At 42.7% G+C, this 23,899-nt stretch overlaps 1 protein-coding gene across 1 annotated transcript in view; it reads left to right on the forward strand.

The window, feature by feature from the left end:
• LOC143275544 (NFX1-type zinc finger-containing protein 1-like) overlaps window positions 1–13,881 on the forward strand; it is a 43,155-nt gene extending 29,274 nt beyond the window's left edge. Inside the window, exons 20-26 of the mRNA XM_076579734.1 lie at window positions 758–943; window positions 2,512–2,734; window positions 3,823–3,958; window positions 6,315–6,468; window positions 7,488–7,638; window positions 10,423–10,588; window positions 12,700–13,881. Of these exons, the coding sequence (XP_076435849.1) occupies window positions 758–943; window positions 2,512–2,734; window positions 3,823–3,958; window positions 6,315–6,468; window positions 7,488–7,638; window positions 10,423–10,588; window positions 12,700–12,938 (1,255 nt within the window). The 3' untranslated portion in view covers window positions 12,939–13,881. The remainder of the gene's footprint in view (window positions 1–757; window positions 944–2,511; window positions 2,735–3,822; window positions 3,959–6,314; window positions 6,469–7,487; window positions 7,639–10,422; window positions 10,589–12,699) is intronic.
• The last annotated feature ends 10,018 nt before the right edge of the window (window positions 13,882–23,899 follow it).

A 23,899-nucleotide genomic window follows, 5' to 3' on the forward strand; every position in this document is an offset into this window, starting at 1 on the left:
CTTTCTCTAGACCTTGAGTGGTGGTCTGGACGCTAGTCATTCGGATGAGACGATAAACCAAGGTCATGTACTTAGCGCACGTAAAAGAACCCACGGCAACAAAAGGGTTGTTCCTGGCAAAATTCTGTAGAAAAATCCACTTCAGTAGGAAAAACAAATAAAACTGCACGCAGGAGAAAAAAAAAAAAAAGGTGTCGCTGTAGTGTAGCAACGCGCTCTCCCTGGGGAGAGCAGCCGGAATTTCACACAGAGAAATCTGTTGTGATAAAAAGAGAAATACAATAAAATACAATCACTTTACAAACACATAGTTATTTGAAGAACAGGCTGCCAACCAGATCCCTTTGGGTACTCATCATTCATCATGTAAAGCTGTACAGCATGTAGCCTTCTTCTTCTTCGTTCGTGGGCTGCAACTCCCACATTCAATCGTATGTATACAAGTGGGCTTTTACGTGTTTGACTGTTTTACCCCGCCATGTAGGCAGCCATACTCCATTTTTGGGGGTGTGCTATGTTCTTGTTTCCATAGCCCACCGAACGCTGACATGGATTACAGGATCTTCAGCATGCGTATCTGATCATCTGCTTGCATATACACACGAAGGGGGTTCAGACATTAGCAGGTCTATTGACTCGGGAGATTGGAAGAATCTCCACCCTTTACCCATGACCCTCAGATTGTAAGTGTAACGCTTTAACCACTTGGCTGTTGCGCCTGTCAGCCTGTGGATAATGGTTGAACATCACATTGCAGGTGCAGCAAGTTGTGCCACGAGCCCTGTGACCGTCCCCGGTGCGATGAACCATGCCCCTACAGGCTGCAGTGCGGTCATCCCTGCATCGGGCTGTGCGGTGAACCGTGTCCTCGTCTGTGTCGGTTCTGTCACGCCGTTCAGGTCACCGAGATCTTCTTTGGTACTGAAGATGAACCTAACGCAAGGTATGTGTGTGTGTGGGGTGAGGGGGGGGGGGGGGGGAGTGAGAAGAGAGAGAGAGAGAGTGTGTGTGTGTGTGTGTGTTTGACTCTCTCTGTGTCTGTCTCTGTCTGTCTGTCTGTCTGTCTGTCTCTCTCTCTCTCTCTCTCTCTCTCTCTCTCAACAACCCTTCCCCTTTTTCCATTCTTATCAATTTATTTTCAGTTTCAGTTCCAAGGAGGATCAATCAAACAACACCACACACAACTCAGTCATAGCAAAGCAAGTCCCGATAAAAAAAAAAAAAAAGTATATTCAACTTCCGACAATTTAAAACACACATACATACATACATGTACGCACCCATGCACCCTTGAAAATACAACGCTTTAACTCACTCAGTACGGCCAGTCCTCTCTTCTCCTCTAAACAGACCCCTCGGATGTCCAGTGGGTGTCTGAATGACCCAACCTTTAGCTTCCGTCGTCAGAATTGTGGTATTCTTTGTCAACATTCACCTCTTCAGTATAAGAGCCTTCCGCTTGCAATATTTTGATGATGGTAACTGGGGTGAAATGCTGTTGACGTCGTCTCTTTTGCCGTTCATATGGAGAGAGTTAACTCATTCTACCCCACAGGTACATGCCTGCTACATCTCCCCAGGACCAGCACTGCATGAGATCCCTGCAGAAAAAAACAGGGTGGTTCTCTAAAGCAGCGAAAATAGACGGAGAATTGTTGATTTAATCAGTCGAACAAAGCTTCATTTTCATGCTTCCAGAATCCATAGACAGTTCAGTTTAGAAATGACAGCTGTACCAAGCAAGAATGAATGAAATTAGAACAGTGTGTTGGTTCGAGAATACTCGTACCTGGTCCACAGGGGAAGTAGTCATGGTACGAGTTAACTCTCTCCATACGAACGGCGAAAGAGACGACATTAACAGCGTTTCACCCCAATTACCATCATCAAAATATTGCAAGCGGAAGGCTCTTACACTGAAGGGGTGAATGTTGACAAAGAATACCACAATTCTGACGACGGAAGCTAAAGCTTGGGTCATTCAGACACCCGCTGGACATCCGAGGGGTCTGTGTAGAGGAGAAGAGAGGACTGGCCGTACTGAGTGAGTTAACTAGTACCTGAAGTAGATAGGTCCGATACTCAGCTTATATCACAGATTGTCAAAAGTTTACAGTTGGGTCAACAGCAAAATGAAATCTGTGTTATCAGTGGTTTCTCCATTGCGGTTGGAAACCATTTACAGCTTAGTCTTTTGTGAAGGACTATGACTCTTAAACCAGGAGGCAAAATTGCACTGGCTTTTAGTGCTGCAGCCTTTGGGGCTAGTTGGCTTTGGGAACCACCCCAACGCCGACTGTCCTAAATCCTTCTTGGCCGAGAGAGTGGGGGATGTAACTTGGGCAAAAGACATTCTCGACAATAACAAAAATTCTAGCCCAGACAGTCAGGACAGCAGTTACCTCCTCTGTTGTTCTGATGGTCATAGTCGTCGAACACGACTGACTATCATACATGTACCTGGAGTAGAATGGGTTGATTAACCGCTCAGCTGTCATGCCTCCCGTCCAGGTTCGTGGAGCTATCAGACTGTGGCCACGTGTTCGAGGTGAGCGGTCTGGACCAGTGGATGGTGACCACAGCCTCTGGCACAAGCCCTGCCCCTGCGGGACGGGGTGGGGAGGAGGACAGCGTCCACCTCAAGGCCTGCCCCGCCTGCCGCACCCCTATCCGCCGCTCCCTCCGCTACGGAGCCATCATCAAGGCCCAGCTCCGCGACATTGAGGCCGTCAAGGTTGGTGGGATGGGGAGGGGAGGGTGGGGAGAGGGGGGAAGGTTTTGTTATTGTTATGTTTGTTTTCGTTCTTGAAGACAAACCTCAAAGCCTGTGACTTAGACATCGCTTCCTGGGAAACTGATGCCCTTGACCGCTCTCGCTGGAGGATGCTGTGCTCTAGTGGCATAAAGACGTTTGAAAACAAGAGAATGCTGGCCATTAAGGAGAAGCGTGAGCGAAGGAATCAGGCCTCAACTTATGGAGACGTTTTCCCTTGCAACACCTGTTGGAAGTGCTCTGCATCCAGAATCGGCCTCTTCTCCCACATGAGGACACACACCAACAGATAAGCCTGCCTGCCTACTCATCCGTCAGACCAGCGGGAGACTCCATCATCATCATGATCCTATGAAAAACAGGCAACAGTGATGATTATCAAATTTCATCCCAATGATAACAGAAATGGTAGATGATGATGATGACTGTTACCCTTGTATCAACTGATTATTATTTTCCTGAACCCTTTTCTTCCACATTTGACATGTTTGTCAGTGACGGCTGATGACAATAATGAGTCATTGATGATGGTTGATGTTGATGATGGTTGTTAATATCAATAATGAGTTGATTATCGTTGATACTGATAATGAGTTGATGATGATGATTGTTGTTGATAACGTGACGTTGGTGATTTATAACAGGTAGTGATTCATTGATGATGATTGTTGTTGATAATGTGATGTTGGTGATTTATAACAGGTAGTGATTCATTGATGATGATTGTTGTTGATAATGTGACGTTGGTGATTTATAACAGTGATTCATTGATGATGGTTGTGAATGGTAATGAGCTGATGATGATGATGATTGTGAATGATAATGAGCTGATGATGATGATGATTGTGAATGATAATGAGCTGATGATGATGATTGTGAATGATAATGAGCTGATGATGATTGGCGGTAACAACGAGTGGACCTGTGACGACTGATAACAGTAGTAGTGAGTTAACGATGATAAGGAGTGATAACAATGAGTCAAAGATAATAATGATGATGAGTCTGCGATGATGATAATGAGACGATGGCGATGATGTGGTCCACAGGAGAAGATGCAGGGAAGGAGGGACGAGCGGTTGGACAAACGGAGCAACATCCAGGCGCTGATTGTGGGGGAAAATGATCCGGTGTACGTGCGCATGAAAGAGGCCATCGTGGAGCAAGGGGATGAGGATTCCTTAGGTATTGTTACTGGCGTTAGTGTTGTCATCGTCATCGTCATCCTTAGGTATCGTTACTGGTGTTAGTGTTGTCATCGTCATCGTCATCCTTAGGCATCGTTACTGGTGTTTGTGTTGTCATCGTCATCGTCATCCTTAGGTATCGTTACTGGTGTTAGTGTTGTCATCGTCATCGTCATCCTTAGGTATCGTTACTGGTGTTAGTGTTGTCATCGTCATCGTCATCCTTAGGTATCGTTACTGGTGTTAGTGTTGTCATTGTCATCGTCATCCTTAGGTATCGTTACTGGTGTTTGTGTTGTCATTGTCATCGTCATCCTTAGGTATCGTTACTGGTGTTTGTGTTGTCATTGTCATCGTCATCCTTAAGTATCATTACTGGTGTTTGTGTTGTCATTGTCATCGTCATCCTTAGACATCGTTACTGGTGTTAGTGTTGTCATCATCATCGTCATCCTTAGGCATTGTTACTGGTGTTTGTGTTGTCATTGTCATCGTCATCCTTAGGTATCGTTTCTGGTGTTTGTGTTGTCATTGTCATTGTCATCCTTAGGTATCATTACTGGCGTTAGTGTTGTCATCGTCATCCTTAGGCATCGTTACTGGTGTTCATGTTGTCATCGTCATCGTCATCCTTAGGTATCGTTACTGGTGTTAGTGTTGTCATTGTCATTGTCATCCTTAGGTATCATTACTGGCGTTAGTGTTGTCATCGTCATCCTTAGGCATCGTTACTGGTGTTCATGTTGTCATCGTCATCGTCATCCTTAGGTATCGTTACTGGTGTTAGTGTTGTCATTGTCATCGTCATCCTTAGGCATCGTTACTGGCGTTCGTGTTGTCATCGTCATCGTCATCGTCATCCTTAGGTATCGTTACTGGTGTTAGTGTTGTCATCGTCATCGTCATCCTTAGGTATCGTTACTGGTGTTAGTGTTGTCATCGTCATCGTCATCCTTAGGTATCATTACTGGTGTTAGTGTTGTCATTGTCATCGTCATCCTTAGGTATCGTTACTGGTGTTTGTGTTGTCATTGTCATCGTCATCCTTAGGTATCGTTACTGGTGTTTGTGTTGTCATTGTCATCGTCATCCTTAAGTATCATTACTGGTGTTTGTGTTGTCATTGTCATCGTCATCCTTAGACATCGTTACTGGTGTTAGTGTTGTCATCATCATCGTCATCCTTAGGCATTGTTACTGGTGTTTGTGTTGTCATTGTCATCGTCATCCTTAGGTATCGTTTCTGGTGTTTGTGTTGTCATTGTCATTGTCATCCTTAGGTATCATTACTGGCGTTAGTGTTGTCATCGTCATCCTTAGGCATCGTTACTGGTGTTCATGTTGTCATCGTCATCGTCATCCTTAGGTATCGTTACTGGTGTTAGTGTTGTCATTGTCATTGTCATCCTTAGGTATCATTACTGGCGTTAGTGTTGTCATCGTCATCCTTAGGCATCGTTACTGGTGTTCATGTTGTCATCGTCATCGTCATCCTTAGGTATCGTTACTGGTGTTAGTGTTGTCATTGTCATCGTCATCCTTAGGCATCGTTACTGGCGTTCGTGTTGTCATCGTCATCGTCATCCTTAGGTATCGTTACTGGTGTTCGTGTTGTCATTGTCATCGTCATCCTTAGGTATCGTTACTGGTGTTAGTGTTGTCATCGTCATCCTTAGGCATCGTTACTGGTGTTTGTGTTGTCATCGTCATCGTCATCCTTAGGTATCGTTGCTGGTGTTAGTGTTGTCATTGTCATCGTCATCCTTAGGTATCGTTACTGGCGTTAGTGTTGTCATTGTCATCGTCATCCTTAGGTATCGTTACTGGTGTTCGTGTTGTCATCGTCATCGTCATCCTTAGGTATCGTTACTGGTGTTTGTGTTGTCATTGTCATCGTCATCCTTAGGTATCGTTACTGGTGTTTGTGTCGTCATCATCATCGTCATCCTTAGGTATTGTTACTGGCGTTAGTGTTGTCATCGTCATCGTCATCCTTAGGTATCGTTACTGGCATTAGTGTTGTCATCGTCATCATTATGTTTAGGTATCGTTACTGGAGTTACCGTTGTCATCATTATTCTTAGGTATCGTTACACACACACACACACACTTTCTTATACAATCACACACACATACTCCCATAACCCCCACCCCCCCTTCCACTCCCCTCACCCCTCACCCCCCACCCACACCCGCACGCACATATACAAATATATATATATATATATATGCACACAGTGGTTCATGATGAGACGGAACAGTACAGCTAGCTACAGAAGATGCTGCTAAATCATCATCCATTCATGTGTCTCCCCCCCCCCCCCCCCCCCCCCCCGTTATTGCTCTGTCCCCAGTGGGCCTGGTGGCCATGGTGAACCAGATGACCTTCCTGGAGCAGACCAAGCAGCTCAGACTGCTGCAGAAGAAGAAGGGCGTGCATGGCAAGGGGCTGTCGCTGGCCCTGGACGACTTTGAGAAATGGCTGTGTCAGTCGCGGCGTATTTTCAGGTTTGTGTGTGTGTGTGTGTGTGTTTTATCTTCAGTTTAACGTCTATTCACTATAAGTGTTTTTAGACGGAAAGGAGTAAGGAAGCGGATAAAGGAAAGGGAATGCATGTGAATATTAGTGTAAAAAAAAGTTATGTTATGTATCAGAGGAAAAGTATATTATAAGAAAAAGATCTAAAGAGATTGTGGTGTGTATTGAATGAGGTGTCATGGGAAGAAGAATATGTATATGCATATCAACAAGTATTAACCTACAACAATGTAAATATAAATAACAACATTAATTATAACACATCAAAGGAGGATACCAACTGGACTGGAGTTTAAATTTTCCGAAAACATTCTAAGCAATGAATAATCATTCATGTGTGTGTGTCTGTGTGCATGTTTTTTTGTGTGTGTTACATGTTAATTTAAAGAAATATAAATGTTATTGACTGATTTGTTGGAACATTTTTCATTCATTTCTGAATGCATGTACTCTGTGTGATGTGTGTGTCGTGTGTGATAAATGTGTGTATGATGTGTGTGTGATATGTGTATTATGTGACGATGTGTATGTGTATGATGTGTGTGTGTGTGTGATCTGTATGAAGTGTATGATGTGTATCATGCGTTTGATGTGTGTGTGTGTGGTGTGCACGGCGTGTGTTTCATGTATGATGTGTGTATGATGTATGTGATGTGTATGATTTGTGATGTGTGTGATGTGATGTGTATGTGTGTGATGTATACATGATGTATATGACATGTATTATATGTATGTATATGATATGTATGATGATGTTTGATATGAACGATGTTTTGGTGTCATATACTGTACCATGTCAAACTGATGCAAACTAGGCCTATCGGTTTGCTCTGCTTGGCCAAATGTTGCGCGGCTAACAGTGAAAAGACGCCCCTTCTTGCCCGGTCCGCTCTTAGCCAATCAAACGCTTCTAAAAGCGATACAAACTCCTCCTGTATGGTGTATTGTGCTGTGTGTATGGTGTACTATATGTACGGTGTGCCTACAGTGACCAGGAATCCAGTGACGGCCAGACAGAGACGAAGCGTCTGTCGCAGTGGCTTGCCCTCCAGGCCTTCACCCAGATGGCCGCTGACCGAGGAACGCAGCTGCCGCCCAGAGTGCTGGACCCTGCCAACAACCTGCTGCGCAGGATGCAGGTCAGTCGCCTCCCTTTGTCGGCTCTTTTGGTGCTTTTTTGACTCACTTGCAGACGCGTTACCTCTAGGCCATCACTCACACAGAAGGTTTGGTGTTATAAAGAGTATTATGATACAGTATAACACAGTACAACGCAGTACAATACAATACAATACAATACAATACAGTTTCAGTTTCTCAAGGAGGTATCACTGCGTTCGTACAAATTTTGTACTTACAACAACTTCTTTCGTATCAGGTTTACACTCTCAAAAGATTCTTTTTTGACTCACTTGTGTAAACAAAGTGAGTCTATGTTTTAACCCGGTGTTCGGTTGTCTGTGTGTGTGTGTCTGTGTGTGTGTGTGTCCGTGGTAAACTTTAACATTGACATTTTCTCTGCAACTACTTTTGATAGTTGACACCAAATTTGGCATAAAAATAGGAAAAATTCAGTTCTTTCCAGTCATCTTGTTTAAAACAATATTGCACCTCTGGGATGGGCACAAAAATTTTTTTTAAAAAGACGCCTAATTATATGCAAACTGCATTTACTGTTATATTTATATTTTTTGTATTCTCAAAACTTGGCACTTTGATCTGATATTCTGACCCAACAACAAGAGCAGTCATCATTATCATTTTTTGTTCCAACAGGAACTTCTTTTGCTAAGCATGGAATTTTTATTTATTTTGCAAACGTTTTGGCACAGGTAGTAAAAAAGGGAAATTACTCTGTAATTAATGCTAGGGGACTTAATTCGAATCTGTTTAAGCCTTTTTTTCTTTTTTTTTAACGCGAAGCTTTATAATAACAAATAGAGAACACATTTTAACGATTAGATTTTTTTTTTTTTTTAAGTGTATCACAAGTGAGCCTTGAAGGCCTTGCCTCTCTTGTTTTTGTTGTTATTGTTGTTGTTTTCTCCTTTTTCTTGGTTCTTTTTCGGGGTGGAGGAAAGAGGGTTGTTCGGTTTTTGTGTGACTTTTTTTTGGGTGGGGGGGGTGTGGGGGGGGATAAGGATGATGGCTCTGTACTGTAGCTTAGCACTCTCCTCGGGGAGAGCAGCTCCAATTTTATTGTTATATTATTTTATTGAATTATGCTTTTTTTTTTTTGTCACAACAGATTGCTGTGTGTGAAATTCGGGCTGCTCTCCCCAGGGAGAGCGTGTCGCTACACTGAGAGCGCCACCCTTTTTTTTTCTTTTTTTTTTCCTTCCTGGTTGCAGTTTTAAAAAAATTTTTTCCTATGGAAGTGGATTATTCTACAGAATTTTGCCAGGGGCAACCCTTTTGTTGCCATGGGTTCTTATACATGCGCTAAATGCATGCCGCACACGGAACCTCGGTTTGTCGTCTCATCTGAATGACTAGCGTCCAGACCACCACTCAAGGCCTAGTGGAGGAGGGAGAGAAAATACTGATGACTGTGCCGGGATTCGAACCACTGCGCTAAGTTTCTCTCACTTCCTAGGCGGACGCGTTACCTCTAGGCCATCACTCACACAGAGGGTTTGGTGTTATAAAGAGTATTATGATACAATATAACACATTACAATGCAGTACAGTACAATACAATACAATACAATACAATACAGTTTCAGTTTCTCAAGGAGGTATCACTGCGTTCGTACAAATCCATGTACATTAAATCACATTACAACACTCGGCTTAGATCACAGATTGACATAAGTTTACATTTGGGCCAACATCAAAGTGAGAGCTGTATTATCAATGGTTTCTCCAGTCAATGGGAAACCATTTACAGCTTAGTCTTTTTGTGAAGGACTATGACTCTCAAACTTGGAGGCAAAATTGCACTGGCTCTTGGTACTGCAGCCTTGCGGGCTAGTTGGCCTTTGGGAACCATCCCAATGCCAACTGTCCTAACAACACCCTCTTGGCCGAGAGAGTGGGGATGTACTTTGGCAAGACACTCTCCACTATAATCAAATTCTAGCCCAAATAGTCGGAACAGCAGTTGCCTCCTCTGCTGTTCTGATGGTCATAGTCGGACACGACTGACTATCATATATGTATATATATATATATATATATATATATATATATATATAAATCACATCAGCTAAGCAGATGCCTGACCAGCACCATAGCTGAACACGCTTAGTCAGGCCATCAGTGCATGCCTATATAGTTGTTTTTTGGGGGTTTTTTTTTGTACCTAGTAGAGTTGATTTCTTCTACAGAATTTTGCCACAGGACGACACTATCGTTGCCATGGGTTCTTTTTCAGTGAGCCAAGTGCGTGCTGCACGCAGGACCTCGGGGGGTTTATCGTCTCCTCTGAATGACTGGACGCTCAGTTCAATTTAAACTAAGGGAGAAAGGGCGAGAGCAGGAGTCAAATACAATACAATACAATACAATACAATACAGTACAATACAATACAATACAATACAATACAACGGCTCAGCCGCCAATATTTTCTCCCCCTCCACCAGACCTTGAGTGGTGGTCTGGACGCTAGTCATTTGGATGAGACGATAAACTGAGGTCCCATGTGCAGCATGCACTTAGCGCACGTAAAAGAACCCAAGGCAACAAAAGGGTTGTTCCTGGCAAAATTCTGTAGAAAAAATCCACTTCGATAGAAAAAACAAATAAAACTGCATGCAGGAAAAAATAACAAAAAAAAATGGGTGGCGTTGTAGTGTAGCGACGCGCTCTCCCTGGGGAGAGCAGCCCGAATTTCACACAGAGAAATCTGTTGTGATAAAAAGAAATACAAATACAATGCAATACGATATGATACAGATGATGATGATGATGATTTTTGCAGGATGGTCGCATTCACTCGGAGGACCATCAACGGATGACCTCTGACATCCTGACCCAGCTGGCAGATCTGGTTCCAGAGTCAGGCCTGCGGATCAGCGACACGGAGAGGGTCATGATCGTCAAGGCCATGGGCCTCGGTCAGGGTCACTGGTTCAAGTGTCCAGAGGGTGAGTTGTGTAGCAGTGTGTGTGTGTGTGTGTGTGTATGAGTCAAGGTCACTGGTTTGAATGTCCAAAGGGTGAGTTGTGTAGTGGTGTGTGTATGTGTGCGTGTGTGTGTGTATGAGCCAATCACTCGTTCAAATGTCCAAAGAGCGGTGTAGTTAAGATGCTTCTCTGCCAGTGCAGTGTCTGTGAGGGATACAAGTTCGAATCCCGGGTCTCACCCTTTGTCCTAACTTTGACTGGGAAATCAAACCTAGCATCTAGTTTTTCAAAAGAGACGGATAAACCATGGTCCTGTATGCTGCACGCATTTGGTGCACTGAAAAAGAACCCAAGGCAGCATAATTGTTGTCTTCTGGCAAAATTCTCTGGAAGAAATCCACTTTGATAGGTACACAGACGGGCGCAATAGCCGAGTGGTTAAAGCGTTGTACTCTCAATCTCAGGGTCCTGGGTTCGAATCTCGGTGACAGCACCTGGTGGGTAAAGGGTGGAGATTTTTCCAGTCTCCCAGGTCAACATATGTGCAGACCTGCTTGTGCCTGAACACCCTTCGTGTGTATACGCAAGCAGAAAATCAAATACGCATGTTAAAGATCCTGTAATCCATGTCAGCGTTTGGTGGGTTATGGAAGCAAGAACATACCCTGCATGCACACCCCCGAAAGCGGAGTATGGCTGCCTACATGGCGGGGTAAAAACGGTCATACACGTAAAAGCACACTCGCGTACATACGAGTGAACGTGGGAGTTGCAGCCCACGAACACAGAAGAAGAAGATAGGTACACAAATATATAAGCATGCATTCAAGGCCTTTCTATGTGCGTCGGGTTATGCTGCTGGTCAGTCATCTGCCTTGCAGATGTGGTGTAGCGTGTATGGATTTGCCCAAATGCAGTGACATCTTGAGATTCTCTTCTCATAGGCTGTCCACATGATATTCTTCTCATCTCATCTCATCTATCCCTTGACCCGTGGGTGGGTCGTTGGGGCACCATGGATGACTGCCTGGTCAGCTCGCGCCACCTGCCTCGGTCCTCAGCGGCCCTTTGAGTTGTGGCAAATGGCAGGCCCGTCCACTCTTTGATGTTGTCCTCCCACCGCTTTCTCTGTCTGCCTCTCTTCCTCCTTCCTTGTACGGTACCCTGCAGGATGGTCTTGGCTAGGCCGTCTGATCGTGTGACGTGTCCATACCAGCGGAGCTTGCGTTCCTTCACTGTGGTTAGCAGGTCTTTGAATGGGCCAATTCAAAAACTTCAAAACAATGCTGCCCGTCTGACTCTCAGAGTCCCATTCTACATTGGCTCCCCATTAAAGCGAGAATTAAATACAAAGTTGCGTGTCTTTGCTATTCTGCTTTCCACTCTGCAGGACCTACTTATCTATCTTTCTGACCTTATCAGTGTTTACACTCCCACAAGAAATCTCCACTCTTCCTCTGACAGTTACCTTTTGAAACTTCCTCATGTCAATACAACAACCAATGGTAAACTTTCTTTCTTCTTTGCTGCTCCTCACATCTGGAACAACCTTCCTCATCATATCCATGCATCTGATTCTGTTTCTGCTTTTCACTCATCACTAAAGACTCATCTTTTTAAAACCTATCTATAAGTACTCTCAGCTTCCTTTTCTCCGACACCACCCATGTCAGCTCACTTTGGATGGATGTGGAGTGGGAAAGGGAGAGTGTGAGTGGGGGGAGGATTTTTTTTTACAAAGAATGGTCATGAATGTTTTATGTTACTTGTAATATTTTTCTTTCATGTAAAGCGCCCTGAGTTTTTAGTGAGAAAGGGCACTATATAAATGTACATTATCATTATTATTATTATTATACTGAAACTGGGGGAAAGTATGTATATAGACGCATATGCACACACACACTCACATGCACACACACACTCAAGGACACACACATGCGCACAAGGACACACACACACACACGCACATGCACACACACACTATCATGCACACACACACACTAGGACGCACATGCACACACACACTCACATGCACACACACACACACAACACACACCCCTGCACAATTCTACATACCCAGAACTTACCCCACCCAATTAACCACTCACCCCACCCCAACACTCCAACAGGTCATGTCTACGCCATTGCGGACTGTGGGGGCGCCACGGTGGAGTCTCGCTGTCCTGACTGCAGGGCGGTCATCGGGGGGACAGGCCATCGCGTGGCCGAGGACAATGACCTGGCCAGAGAGATGGACGGCGCCACAGGCCCTGCCTGGCCTACCGCTCTGGACCGGAGGGAGCGGAGGGGAGGGGCCAACAACAACAACAACGGTGGTGGTGATGTGCATTTGCGTGACCTTTTCTAACCAGATCCAGGACTGCAGGGGGAGGTGTGAGGAGAGAGAGAGAGAGAGAGAGAGAGACACGTGAAGACTGGTTGTGAATATCTGACAGGGTTCAGAACTCCCCCCCAAAAAAACATAACGCAGAAACTTTCAGGGTCAGTGCTGTTTAAAAAACAACAACAATGGACTGCAGAGAGAGACATGTGAGGAGAGAGAGACGTGAAGACTGGTTGTGAATATCTGACAGGGTTCAGAACTCCCCCCCAAAAAAAACATAACGCAGAAACTTTCAGGGTCAGTGCTGTTTAAAAAAACAAACCCAATGGACTGCAGAGAGACGTGTGAGGAGAGAGAGACGTGAAGACTGGTTGTGAATATCTGACAGGGTTCAGAACTCCCCCCAAAAAATGACACTGAAACTTTCAGGGTCACAGCTGTTTTAAAAAAAACAACAACAACCAAATCATGCTAAGTTGGCTGTAGTTGCAAACAGTTTATTTTTCGTTGCCATTTTGAAACAGTTCAAGAGACCTCTGGTGCATTCCTGTAACTTGTGTGAATCGACTCTTCATTAACCAAGGATTGTGTCCACCTCACTCCATAAAATCTCTGTGCCATTAAAAACTTGTTTTGGAAAAAAAAAAAAAAAAAAAAGTTGCTGAAACGTTTGAGATTTGACAGAGAGCAGTGTGGCTCCTTCTCCCAGAAGTGGACAGCAGTGGTTTTGAATACGAGTGGCACTTTGAATGAAGGGCTTGAAGACAACAGCAACAGGGCTGCTCTGGAGGCAGAACAAGTCCGGGTTTTTTGACCTGCCAACCGCAACCGCAACGCACGAGGCGAACATTTGCTGGAAAATCTGAATGTGAACGGTTCCCCGCAATGTTGAATGAGGCTGCATTATTATGTGTAAGAACGTAATAGGGTGCTTATTTTGCTTTGCTGTGATAACTTTGCTGTTGGTTGATACTGGGGAGTTGTGGGGGGGGGGTGGGGGGGGGGGGGGGGATTGAAATTTGGTGCTGTCACATTGTTTCCTGTTCCTAAATGCTTGCACATTTATCCATCCTGTTAGTGACTTACCAGTAGACGATATAGCATGTAGTTCATCCTGCCGGTGGTGTCCGTGATGGATAACGGACACATTCTGTTATCCAGCGTGTTCATGTGCCTATTTCACAGTGCTGTGCTTGCTGTGACAGCTTCAGTTTCTTGGCTGGTGTAGAAGGGAAACTCACATTTGGCCAGTTTTTACCACTTTCATTGCAAAGTTATACTGCTTTTTTTTTGCTTTTAAAAAAAATTTAAGATAGGTTCCTCAATACTTCTAGGAAAAGTCTTCAAGTAGAAAGAAACTTCATTTTAAAAGGTAGTGTTTACGATTTGAAATGGAGAAAAAAAACCCCAACTTTTCAGGCCCCTGCTTACCGTTCCGCCAACCAAGTCATCACAGTTCCTGTCTTGTGTCTCAAGAGGCTGTAGGTCTTGACTTTCTGTCCCTGGGCCTGTATTGGTCAGGGGGGCTGTGTGTGTTGGTCAGGGGGCTGTGTATTGGTCAGAGGGCTGTGTGTGTTGGTCAGGGGTGCTGTGTGTGTTGGTCAGAGGGTGCTGTGTGTTGGTCAGGGGGGCTGTGTGTATTGGTCAGAGGGCTGTGTGTCTTGGTCAGAGGGCTGTGTGTATTGGTCAGGGGGCTGTATGTTAGTCAGGGGGCTGTGTGTTGGTCAGGGGGCTGTGTGTATTGGTCAGGGGGGCTGTGTGTGTTGGTCAGGGGGCTGTGTGTATTGGTCAGGGGGCTGTGTGTATTGGTCAGGGGGGGCTGTGTATTGGTCAGGGGGCTGTGTATTGGTCAGGGGGCTGTGTGTGTATTGGTCAGAGGGCTGTGTGTGTTGGTCAGGGGGGCTGTGTGTTGGTCAGGGGGCTGTGTGTGTTGGTCAGGGGGCTGTATGTATTGGTCAGGGGGGGCTGTGTATTGGTCAGGGGGCTGTGTATTGGTCAGGGGGCTGTGTGTGTATTGGTCAGAGGGCTGTGTGTGTGTTGGTCAGGGGGGCTGTGTGTTGGTCAGGGGGCTGTATGTTAGTCAGGGGGCTGTGTGTGTTGGTCAGGGGGCTGTGTGTATTGGTCAGGGGGCGCTGTGTATTGGTCAGGGGGCTGTGTGTATTGGTCAGAGGGCTGTGTGTGTTGGTCAGGGGGCTGTGTGTATTGGTCAGGGGGTGCTGTGTATTGGTCAGGGGGCTGTGTGTATTGGTCAGAGGGCTGTGTGTTGGTCAGGGGGCTGTGTGTGTGTCAGGGGGGCTGTGTGTGTTGGTCAGTGAAGAGCAGTGACCATTTTTATGGTGTGTAATAAACACCATTCATACCGGTGTCTGACATACTACTACAAATTTATGTGAAATCCTTGCAGTGTTTTTTTAGTTGGCTTTGAGAGAAAAAAAAAAAAATCTCTCTCTCTCTCTCTCTCTCTCTCTCTCTCTATATATATAAGGTTGAATATAAAATATATTTTTAAGATGTTGTTTTTTTTAGGAATTTTTATTTCCAATTTGATGCCATCACATATTATTATTATTATTATTGCTAAAATGTTTGTACTGGATAGAATAGCAAATTTCTAGTTTTGACATGTCTTGTTATGGAATCATGGAAGGAAAGTGATTGGTGATGTTTGTATTTTACCGCACGTTTAACTGATGCCTTGATGCACACTGTTTTTGGTTACATAGGTTACTTGTTTTAATCTGATCATCAACTGATTTTTTTTTTTTTTTTTTTTTTTTTAATGAACGATTGTTTGACATTTTAGATGTTTGATTCAGCTATTGGTGGTATGTACTGGTGAATGTATAATTATGAGGATCCAATGATGATATTGACATTTCGTGTTTTATGTCAATGGTGATTGTGTTTCTTTGACGCCTTGATTCATCAAAATACGTTTCCGTACCCTTGAATAGGTCATTGAACAGTACAGCGGTAGGTAGCTTCTACATACACGATTCACAAAATAAGATCAGGACCACACACACTCTCATACACACACACACACACACAAAAAAATGAGGGAGGGACGCTCACTCAGTCTGGCTCTGCGACTAAGCCATTATTGTCGTCAGTTAGGGGTGTGGTAGGTGGTGTCCAAAGTACGTTAAATCAGAACAGGCACCACTGAACACCACCAAAGTGACTCAGCAGCAGTGCAGGGTTTCCTCTGGTGTGTGGCCTCCTGGCGACCTAACATCGATGGTTCCCTGTGGACTGCCGACGCTGGAACTGTGACGGACGAACCCGGGTGTGGCCGTGTATGGGGGAATCTAAATGAGCGGCGTGGGAGTAATGCCACTGAAATGGTGCAGATGATGGGGCATCAAAAAAAAAAAAAAAAAAAAGTCCACAGCTGTTGCTGAGTATCAGTATCAGTATCAGTAGCTCAAGGGGGCATCACTGCATTCGGTCAAATCCATATATGCTACACCACATCTGCCAAGCAGATGCCTGACCGGCAGCGTAACCCAACGTGCTTAGTCAGGCCTTGAGAAAAAAAAGGAAAAAAAAAAAAGAAAAAAAGAAGTAAATAAATAAATAAAATAATAGATAAATACATAAGAATACAACTACTACTAATAATAATATTTAAAAGGCGCAAAATCTTGATTAAGTCAACTCAAGGCGCGCGTGCGCACACACACACACCAAAAAAAAAAAAAAAAAAAAAAAAAAAAGAAAAATAAGCAAATAAATGTAAAACATGCAGACACACATTCACACACACACACACACACACACACACACACGCATGCATAACAGATATGCAACAAACATGCAGTTTCACAGATACGAAAGCACGATCAAATACACGTAAACGTACATGAGCACCAACGCACACACACACACACATTACCCTGCACCCCCCCCCCCGCCCCCAACCCCCCTTCCTCCACACACTCATTTCTAGACTGCACATTGCAGTTTCCACGGCACACACACACACACACACACAGAAGAAGAAGAATTTCTAGCAAACAGCAGTGTGCGTAGCCAGACTAGTGACCGCCAGCTCATAAGCAGAGGCACTTTCTTGGAATTTTCTTTCTCACAGTAATAAAAGTCCACAGCTTTTGCTTATATCCCACTGAGTAATTGTCTTTTCGTATTTCGGTGAAATGTTGGTTTTTCAAACTCATTCTTCAAGCTATTCATGGTGTGCATGTGTCTGAAACCGCCGTTTTGTGTGTTCATTGAGAGGACATTGGTAGACCATAGGCAGCATCAGATTTTGAATCATGTCTTGATATTTCAACTTTTTTTTTTTTTTTTTTTTAACATGAAAGCATACCTGTTCTCATGAAGTGGTCCCTAAGTTTGTGTGAAGTCGTGTTATGAAAGCATACCTGTTCTTATGAAGTGGTCACCAAGTTTTGTGTGAAGTCGTGTTATGAAAGCATACCTGTTCTCATGAAATGGTCACTAAGTTTTTGTGAAGTCATGTTATGAAAGCATACCTGTTCTCATGAAATGGTCACTAAGTTTGTGTGAAGTCGTGTTATGAAAGCATACCTGTTCTCATGAAATGGTCACTAAGTTTTTGTGAAGTCATGTAATTGAAGGCATACCTGTTCTCATGAAATGGTCACTAAGTTTGTGTGAAGTTATGTCATGAAAGCATACCTGTTGTCATGAAGTGGTCCCTAAGTTTGTGTGAAGTTATGTCATGAAAGCATACCTGTTGTCATGAAGTGGTCCCTAAGTTTGTGTGAAGTCGTGTTATGAAAGCATACCTGTTCTCATGAAGTGGTCACTAAGTTTTGTGTGAAGTCGTGTTATGAAAGCATACCTGTTGTCATGAAGTGGTCCCTAAGTTTTTGTGAAGTTGTGTTATGAAAGCATACCTGTTCTCATGAAATGGTCACTAAGTTTTGTGTGAAGTCATGTTATGAAAGCATACCTGTTCTCATGAAGTTGTCCCTAAGTTTGTGTGAAGTCGTGTTATGAAAGCATACCTGTTGTCATGAAGTGGTCCCTAAGTTTGTGTGAAGTTATGTCATGAAAGTATACCTGTTGTCATGAAGTGGTCCCTAAGTTTGTGTGAAGTTGTGTTATGAAAGCATACCTGTTGTCATGAAATGGTCACTAAGTTTTGTGTGAAGTCATGTTATGAAATCATACCTGTTCTCATGAAATGGTCACTAAGTTTTGTGTGAAGTCATGTTATGAAAGCATACCTGTTGTCATGAAATGGTCACTAAGTTTGTGTGAAGTCATGTCATGAAAGCATACCTGTTGTCATGAAGTGGTCCCTAAGTTTGTGTGAAGTCATGTTATGAAAGCATACCTGTTCTCATGAAGTTGTCCCTAAGTTTGTGTGAAGTCGTATTATGAAAGCATACCTGTTCTCATGAAGTTGTCCCTAAGTTTGTGTGAAGTCGTATTATGAAAGCATACCTGTTGTCATGAAGTGGTCATTAAGTTTGTGTGAGTCGTGTTATGAAAGCATACCTGTTCTCATGAAGTTGTCCCTAAGTTTGTGTGAAGTCATGTTATGAAAGCATACCTGTTCTCATGAAATGGTCACTAAGTTTTGTGTGAAGTCGTGTTATGAAAGCATACCTGTTCTTATGAAATGGTCACTAAGTTTGTGTGAAGTCGTATTATGAAAGCATACCTGTTCTTATGAAGTGGTCACCAAGTTTTGTGTGAAGTCGTATTATGAAAGCATACCTGTTCTTATGAAGTGGTCACTAAGTTTTGTGTGAAGTCGTATTATGAAAGCATACCTGTTCTTATGAAGTGGTCACCAAGTTTTGTGTGAAGTCGTATTATGAAAGCATACCTGTTGTCATGAAGTGGTCACTAAGTTTTTGTGAAGTTGTGTTATGAAAGCATACCTGTTCTCATGAAATGGTCACTAAGTTTTGTGTGAAGTCATGTTATGAAAGCATACCTGTTCTCATGAAGTTGTCCCTAAGTTTGTGTGAAGTCATGTTATGAAAGCATACCTGTTCTCATGAAATGGTCACTAAGTTTTGTGTGAAGTCATGTTATGAAATCATACCTGTTCTCATGAAGTGGTCCCTAAGTTAGTGTGAAGTCTGTATTTTTTTTTTTCTTATATGGTATGATTTTCTTTCACTTTCTGTTTGATTGCTTACCTGTCGGTGACAGTGTATACTTCCATCTTGATAGCATCCCTCGTTGGGGATGCCAGGAGTCTTTCGCTATCAACAGCATCCCCTGCCTTCTGGAAAATCTGTGCTAGAAATTTCCTCTTTTCTATTGCTTTCATTGTTTCTGACTTTTTTTTTTCTTCTTTTTTTTCCCCCTTCTTCCTTCACTGATGTCTCCTTTGTCTGCCTTCCCAGTCCATTCCTCCCTTCCTGTTTTCGAGCAAGCCTTGACATTTTTTTTTTTTTCTCTTTTCCACAGTCTATGATGTACTATCTGTGCTGTTTTGCTCTGGTGATTAGGTAGTGAGATGTAAACACTGGGATGGGCACTAGCTGCCCATTCTGCAGTGTTATTTGCCTGTATAGTCTTTTTTTATGTATTTTTTGTTTGGCTTTGAAGTATTTTATTTATCCTTTTTTTTTATATATATTATTTTTTTTGTAATCTGCGGGTTATACATTCAGCAGAAGGGCTGACGTTCTCAGCACAGCTGAGTGTTATTTTCCCTAAGGAGCTATGGTTCAGATAATGTGTCATGAATTTTGTGTGTGTATGTGTTGTGACAGTTTAGTGTTGATGCAGTTGATCATTTGTATGGTTTGACTGTCGTGGTATGGCCCTGTCTGTGTGGCTGGACCATAAGCACCAATAAACAAAAACAAAAAAACCCAACCCAATCCGGTTTGTGACTTACATATAGATGACAGTGTGCACGCCGTTCTACTAGTGTTTGTGCTGTTAACAGACACATTTGTTTACTTCATACTGCAAAGCTAATGATGGAGTGATGGCCTGGAGGTAACATGTCCACATAGGAAGTGAGAGAATCTGAACGCACTGGTTCGAATTACGATTCAGCCTCTGATATTTTCTCCCCCTCCACTAAGACATTGAGTGGTGGTCTGGACACTAGTCACTTGAATGAGACGATAAACTGAGGTCCCGTGTGCAGCATGCACTTAGCGCACGTAAAAGAACCCACGGCAACAAAAGGGTTGTTCCTGGTGAAATTCTGTAGAAAAATCCACTTCGATAAGAAAAACAAATCAAAATGCACGCAGGAAAAAATACGAAAAAAAAAAAGGGTGGCGCTGTAGTGTAGCGACGCGCTCAGCCCGAATTTCACACAGAGCAATCTGTTGTGATAAAAAGAAATACAAATACAAATACAACATGCTTGATTATATTAAACAAACATGGTCACTGGGCTTCACTGACGTTGGTATGATGGGATCAACGTGAGATATACCCCTCTATTTTTGTAACAGTTATCATTAACTTTATAATCAGCTTGAACAAATAAGAGGGGGAGGGGGGTGGGTTGGGTGTGTGTGTGTGTGTGGGGGGGGGGGAATCCTGCTTTTGTCCATTCATGTAGTCTTGACATTTGTTTTTTGAGAGTTGTGTTGACAGGTGTGTGTGTCTATGTGTGTGTGTGTGTCTGTGTGTGTGTGTTTGTGCATGTGTGTGTGCATGTGTGTGTGTGCGTGTGTGTTTGTGTGTGTATGTGTGTGTTTTTGTTTGTGTTTGTGTGTGTGTGTGCTCTTTGTTATATGTTTTAAGTGTTTTGGTGTGTGTGTGTGTGTGTGTGCGCGTGCGCGTACATGTCCTTCTGTGAGAGAGTCAATGCTCAGCTATAACTCTGTTGAACTGAGTTAAGTGAATGCTGATAAAATTATTGAAGTCAAAATTCACTCTTGGAACAAATAAACTGTTGCTCGTGTATGAATTTACTGAATGGGAATCCAAACTTCATGTTAGCGATGACTACAATCCAGTATTTTTGCCTCCTATGCATGTATTGAGACAATAACAGTCTCTGGGTGATATTTGAAAGTTTTGATCCATAATTTAATGTGTGATGTACATTTGTTTATGTGACTGAGAGAAATAATGTTTTCTGGCTTGCTTGACACTGGCACAGTGATTCTGTACAACTGTCTGTTAGCATCATAGTTATTGTATCATCATCATCTTCTTCTTCTTCTGCGTTCGTGGGGTGCAACTCCCACGTTCACTCGTATATTCGCGAGTGGGCTTTTACGTGTATGACCGTTTTTAACCCGCCATATAGGCAGCCATACTCCGCTTTCGGGGTGTGTGCATGCTGGGTATGTTCTTGTTTCCATAACCCACCGAACGCTGACATGGATTACAGGATCTTTAACGTGCGTATTTGATCTTCTGCTTGCATATACACACGAAGGGGGTTCAGACACTGGCAGGTCTGTACATATGTTGACCTGGGAGATCGCAAAAATCTCCACCCTTTACCCACCAGGCGCCGTCACCGAGATTCGAACCCGGGACCCTCAGATTGAAAGTCCAACGCTTTAACCATTCGGCTATTGCGCCCGTCATTGTATCATCAATTTTATAGTTGTGTTTTTTGCAGACACTGTAAAAACTTTGTTTTGTTTTCTTTTCTTTTTTTTTCAATAACAAATGTCCACATTTAATTTCGGAACTGGATATTCTATTTTCTCTTTTGCGAACCCGAGATGAACTATGGAGAAAATTGATTATGAACTACTTTTGCGTTTGATGTAATACTACACAAGAAGGGTTACCTTTGTGCATTGCTGTATGTCATCTGCATTACTTGAGCTGTTGTGACCATAGCACCAATGGTAATATTGTTATTCATCATGTGTGTTTATACGCACAGTGCCTGTGTCAGATTTATTTTACACTGAATACACAGTCTGTTGTATTGACAGCTCATTGGTTTGTATTCCTTCTTTTCGTTTCACGGTGTTGTTTTTTTGTTGTTGTTTTTTGGGTGTGTTTTTTAATGCTTGTTTACGTGTTTGTTTGGTATATCTTGGTATAAACCATTGTGATTGCTGACCATTACAATTACCATGCATGAAAATGAAGGTAACGTTCACGCACCTTTGCAAATGGACAGGACACAAGTTGATTCGTGGACCAGCTGCGCACACATCACGTTCATACTCACATCCTGCGCAGGTCTTTGAGTACATGTACCTTGATATGCAATCACCGTATGAAATATTGTGTTGAAAGTGAATAGGAAACACCAATCTGAAATTATTTGTTTTGTTGACGGGCGCAATAGCCGAGTGGTTAAAGCGTTGGACTGTCAATCTGAGGGTCCCGGGTTCGAATCACGGTGACGGCGCCTGGTGGATTGAAGGGTGGAGATTTTTCCGATCTCCCAGGTCAACATATGTGCAGACCTGCTAGTGCCTGAACCCCCTTCGTGTGTATATGCAAGCAGTAGATCAAGTACGCACGTTAAAGATCCTGTAATCCATGTCAGCGTTCGGTGGGTTATGGAAACGGAGTATGGCTGCCTACATGGCGGGGTAAAAACGGTCATACACGTAAAAGCCCACTCGCGTGCATACGAGTGAACGTGGGAGTTGCAGCCCAGGAACGCAGAAGAAGAAGAAGAAGATTTGTTGTTGTTGTTTTTTTGTTTGTTTTTGTTTTTTTAAACATTTTTATTCAATTTTCGTAGACATAGAGACATACATTAATAATAATGACAGTAAGCTATTGAATAGATAGCGTTTTCATAACTCACCAAACACTGACATATATAGGACCATGGTTATGTACATATACCTTAATATGCAATCACCGTATGAAATATTGTGTTGAAAGTGAATAGGAAACACCAATCTGAAATTATCTGGTGTTTTGGAGGTGTTTTAAACATTTTTATTCAATTTTCGTAGACATAGAGACATACATTAATAATGACAGTAAGCTATTGAATGGATAGCGTTTTCATAATTCACCAAACGCTGACTTATATAGGACCATGGTTATGTACATATACCTTAATATGCAATCACCGTATGAAATATTGTGTTGAAAGTGAATAGGAAACACCAATCTGAAATTATCTGGGGTTTTGGAGGTGTTTTAAACATTTTTATTCAATTTTCGTAGACATAGAGACATACATTAATAATAATGACAGTAAGCTATTGAATAGATAGCGTTTTCATAACTCACCAAAGGCTGACATATATAGGACCATGGTTATGTACATATACCTTAATATGCAATCACCGTATGAAATATTGTGTTGAAAGTGAATAGGAAACACCAATCTGAAATTGCCTGAGGTTTTGGAGGGGTTTTAAACATATTTATTCAATTTTCGTAGACATAGAGACATACATTAATAATAATGACAGTAAGCTACTGAATAGACAGCGTTTCCATAACTCACCAAACGCTGACATATATAGGACCATGGTTATGTACATATACCTTAATATGCAATCACCGTATGAAATATTGTGTTGAAAGTGAATAGGAAACACCGATCTGAAATTATCTGGGGGTTTAGAGGGGTTTTAAACATTTTTTATTCAGTTTTCGCAGACATACAGACATACATTAATAATAATGACAGTAAGCTATTGAATAGATAGCGTTTTCATAACTCACCAAACGCTGACATATATAGGACCATGGTTATGTACATATACCTTAATATGCAATCACCGTATGAAATATTGTGTTGAAAGTGAATAGGAAACACCAATCTGAAATTGCCTGAGGTTTTGGAGGGGTTTTAAACATATTTATTCAATTTTCGTAGACATAGAGACATACATTAATAATAATGACAGTAAGCTACTGAATAGACAGCGTTTCCATAACTCACCAAACGCTGACATATATAGGACCATGGTTATGTACATATACCTTAATATGCAATCACCGTATGAAATATTGTGTTGAAAGTGAATAGAAAACACCAATCTGAAATTGCCTGAGGTTTTGGAGGGGTTTTAAACATATTTATTCAATTTTCGTAGACATAGAGACATACATTA

Source organism: Babylonia areolata, chromosome 30 (assembly GCF_041734735.1).
Source record: "Babylonia areolata isolate BAREFJ2019XMU chromosome 30, ASM4173473v1, whole genome shotgun sequence".
In the NCBI taxonomy this organism is placed as follows: domain Eukaryota; kingdom Metazoa; phylum Mollusca; class Gastropoda; order Neogastropoda; family Buccinidae; genus Babylonia; species Babylonia areolata.